The sequence below is a fragment of the Neltuma alba genome, unplaced genomic scaffold (genome assembly GCF_004799145.2).
Source record: "Neltuma alba isolate B1F8T4 unplaced genomic scaffold, ASM479914v2 tig00006103_pilon, whole genome shotgun sequence".
Lineage (NCBI taxonomy): Eukaryota > Viridiplantae > Streptophyta > Magnoliopsida > Fabales > Fabaceae > Neltuma > Neltuma alba.
In genome coordinates this window covers 269-4,747 of record NW_021634350.1, presented here as the reverse complement: position 1 = coordinate 4,747, position 4,479 = coordinate 269, and the positions used below count along the sequence as shown (strand labels likewise).

At 30.6% G+C, this 4,479-nt stretch overlaps 1 protein-coding gene across 1 annotated transcript; it reads left to right on the top strand.

Annotated features, from left to right (window-relative positions):
• Positions 1-2,102: 2,102 nt before the first annotated feature.
• On the top strand, positions 2,103-4,254 carry LOC114749604 (AP2-like ethylene-responsive transcription factor At1g16060; the record flags this gene model as incomplete). Its single annotated transcript, XM_028938125.1, has 7 exons — positions 2,103-2,260; positions 2,379-2,461; positions 2,977-2,985; positions 3,081-3,169; positions 3,298-3,371; positions 3,492-3,542; positions 4,178-4,254. Coding segments are annotated over exons 1-7 (541 nt in total), but the record flags the coding sequence as incomplete, so codon positions are not given.
• Between the last annotated feature and the right edge of the window lie 225 nt (positions 4,255-4,479).

Genomic DNA, 4,479 nt, shown 5'->3' with positions numbered 1-4,479 from the left:
CCGAAAATTTTTTTTGTCCCGTCTCGTCTCGTCTCGAATTTACCGGGACCGGGATGGGACAAATTGAACATCCCTAGTTGCAGGAGAGGATAAGCGAGGAAAAATCAGCTTCTACCCTAGAAATTTTGCAACAGAGGGGAGCCAAAGGCCCAAAGTCTTACATGCAGGGTGCGTGGAGCATACATGGGCATCATAACTAGATGGATAAGTAAGCCCTTGCTTCACTTAAAAAATTAAAATTAAAGGAATATAGTTTTATTATGAGGCAGTTAAAATGAATCATATATAAATTACATTTTTATAATTAATACATATTATTTCCTTCTATTATTGATTTTTATTTGAAAACTCATAAGACATTTGTTGCCTTAAAAATTATTTTTTTAATCATTACTTTTGCAAAGAAAAGAAAAAAAAAAGAAGATCAGATTCTGTCCAAGTCCAACTTAATATTTTCATATTTAATGAGCTTTCCAGAAAAAGATCAAACCAAAATGATTCGGTTAACTCAGTTCCTTTATTTTTGTTTCAGATTTGATTTCATATTAAAAATATAACTAACTGGGTTTTTTGGTTTCTAGAAGAAAAAAAAATCGAATGATGAAGTAAAATTGTTGCTAAAAGAAAAATAAAAGATTCTTTTTAAAAATAAAATGATGAAATAAAATTTATTTATTATTGGCATAAAACTTTTAAAAAATTATGTTTATAACTGTTTTCTTACCCATATAATACCTAATATGGTTTGATTATGATTTTATTTAGATATATGTATCAAAATTAATCAAAATATAAAAGTCATATATTCAACAACTATTAACATAATTTCTCTTATAGATTAACAATCCAAATTAGTCGGTTGCCGAAACCGGAGGTTGTTACCGAAAAAAGAAAAATTATTAGTATGAGGATCAATACTTATAATTAATCAAACTATAAAAACCAATTTCTATGTTAATTTTTAAACGTGGTTAAATTAAAGCACTTCAACTGCGTCTTTAATTATCATGTACATCCTAATCCCATTCCTTTAATTTTGTCCCCATCTAATCGGAAAAGAGTACGAACGCATTTGGTTAACTCATTATATCCTATTTCTTTTGTAATAACATACACATATTTTATATTCTTTCAGTCATGATTTATCTCCTTTTATTATTTTTCAAATAGATATATGAATTTCTTTTTTACATTAACAAAATGTTTTAATTGTTTCGCTTAATTAGTTTTCCTCAACCTCGTTCTTTTTTGGGTTTTGCAAGGGTTATTTTTCAATCCAAATTAAGTAGATATATAAACGATCAATCATACTTCTCTATTGAAATAATCTGTCTCCGTTTTTTAATCAAATTAATTAATATATTATCGAGAGATGTCATTTCTCCCTGTTTTTTTTCCCAAAAAGAACCATTCACCTTCTGAGAATTCCTGAATAATTATCTGGAGAAGTTTTCCAAGTATGATGTTTTCCCCTTAATTCACAAAATCCAATCTCTGACATTTGATGAAACTTGCACAAATGACAAAAGGCATCGAGTCTAAGTTGTCACGTTCCATGTTCAAAAATTTTCTTAATATCTTCCTAAAATGGGGAGGAAATTTTGTAATTAATTATTAAACTAAAGGTAATAGGGCAATTTTTTATGCTTAATTAAAATAATGGTAAAAAGTGACAAAAATAGGGACAAAGAACAATTGTAAAAGAGGTAAAAAACAAACGAGAAAGAATTATTGAAACTAAAAGAACAAGAGAATAACAGATACATCAAACCGATTGAAAGCCACACCACACAAGATTCTGATAACAGGCGAAATAAAGAAGAAATTATACAACCTTTTAGTTTTTTTTTTAACATGAAGATAAAAATAATAAATACATTAATTAATTAGCCGCTTCATAGACGGCCAGAAGAAAACAGACATATTTTTAGCCGGCTATTATCAATTAATTTTGCCAGCCCAAACATTTCCAGCCTCATTCTTCTTCCCCCTCCCTTTAAAATCATCATCATCATTGGGTTTAAGTCACATATATCTTCGATCTATATTTCATTATCCCCCCCCCCCTAGCTCTCTCTTATAGCTAATTCTCTGCAACTTCCATGGGGAAACACAGGAGTAACGCAAACAAGAACAGTAACCCTAAGGCCACTAATAACAGTAGTCTGACTGCTTCCACCACCCCCAAGAAACGAACCAGGCGAAGTGTTCCCAGAGATGCACCTCTTCAACGTAGCTCAAAATACAGAGGAGTCACTAGGTATACATACAGAGCTATATATATATATATATATATATATATATATATATTACTTAGTTCTTTACACTTTACACATGATGAAGTGAAATGGATTGGTTACGAATCTGTGTATTTACAGACACAGATGGACAGGACGATATGAAGCTCATTTGTGGGACAAGAATTGTTGGAATGAATCGCAGAACAAGAAAGGACGACAAGGTACAGTACATTCTCACACGCACACACAGCTTTTGCTTGAGAATATCATCATACAAGTTAAGTGCAGTTTATAAGTTCAAGTATTTTTCTCATAGACTAATCCTTTCAGATATAGCCACTGCAAAAGTGCTCTCATTAAGAGCGTCCCAAAGCCAGCCCAACAAAAAGATTGACTTTCAGAGCTAACGTTAAAAGTTTTTTGGCTCAATAATCTAGTTTTTAGGATAGGTGCTCTTCTCTCATTACAAGTAATATATACTCTTCCGATCCCAAATATAAGACCCACTTTATAGTGTGAACTACACTTCAAAGTGGGTCTTATATTTGGGACCGGAGGAGTATATTACTTGTAATGAGAGAAGAGAAAGTGAGTCTTATATTTAAGATCAGAAGAGTACTGGTATTTTTATTGTATATATAACTTCACTGGTATATGTTATCTTTAATTCCTTGCGTCATGTGCATGGCATTGCGGTGCGGTGGTGATGGATGCTTCAAATTTAATTAATCTTCAGTGTATCTGGGTAAGCACGACAAAACCAAAAGAGTATCTTGAGGAATAACTAAGTTACCTAAGAAGTTGTTAACGTTATAGATATATGCGATGTGGTGTGTTTAGGTGCTTATGATGATGAAGAGGCTGCAGCACATGCTTATGATCTAGCAGCGTTGAAGTATTGGGGTCAAGATACCATACTAAACTTTCCGGTTTGTAATTTAATTCTTGTTCTTTGTGTACAAGATCGATATCGATCAGTAATTAATTCAGAAAAAAGTATTTGAGAAAAAAAAATTCGGTTAGTTATAATTTGTTTATTTGTTTGTCAATATTGCAGTTATCGACTTATCTCAACAAAATGAAAGAAATGGACGGTCAGTCAAGGGAAGAATATATTGGATCATTAAGAAGGTAATAATAAAACTTTTTTGTCAAATTTATATAAATATTAATTAAACAAGTGTGGTGGTTTAATTATATATTAATTGTATAGTGAGATAATTTATTCAAGAAGGAAATTATTAATTGCAGGAAAAGCAGCGGTTTTTCTCGGGGAGTTTCTAAATACAGAGGCGTGGCAAGGTATGGAGTGGAGGGCACCATCATATATATACAACTGTTATATATTACTTTTCTGGTCTGTAATGAAAAACTTAATTAGCTAATTAAGTAAATTAAAGATGTTTGTTAAATTAGTTGATACAATATACTCTCCCGGTCTTTAATATAAGACCCATTTAATTAATTTGATTAGATTAAGAAAGTTAGGTAAGTTAGTTAATTATAAGAAATGTAACACGTTTTTCCTAAAATACCATAATCATCTTTTTTAATACCCCTTCTTTCTCTTCTACTTGATTATGGTTGAGGGAGTATACATAAAAGTAATTTAAAGAAAATTAATAAATATGATATATGAGTCTTATATTTAGGACCAAAACCAACTCAACAATTGGGTCCTATATTAAAGATCAGAGGAGTATTTTTTCTAAAATATCCTAATCATATTTCTTAATTTTCTTCCTCCCTCTCCTACTTAATTATTGTTGAGGTAACATTAATGGAGTTAATTTGAAAAAAAATTAAGACCAACATTAACTCTTAAATTATTAGGCCATACTTTAAAGATATTAAGACGGGAAGAGCAGTTAAAAACTGTTACCATAGTCTTAATAATGATAATTAACTTTAGGGGTTGTGTTTTAAAATGATGCCAGACATCATCATAATGGAAGATGGGAAGCTCGCATTGGCAGAGTTTTCGGCAACAAATATCTTTATCTTGGGACTTATGGTAATTAACATTATCTTTATCTAAGTTCATATGCTCTTATATATATACTCTTGATGTAAACTTACGTGCTATAGCTGGATTTTGTGAATCCATGTGTAAAATTCCATACATATACATATAAAACACTTAATAATGTAAAAAGCATATGTGATACGCATAAATCACAATATATATTTGATATAAGTCAAAGTACCATCATTTTAGGATTGAGATTAATTTTTGTCA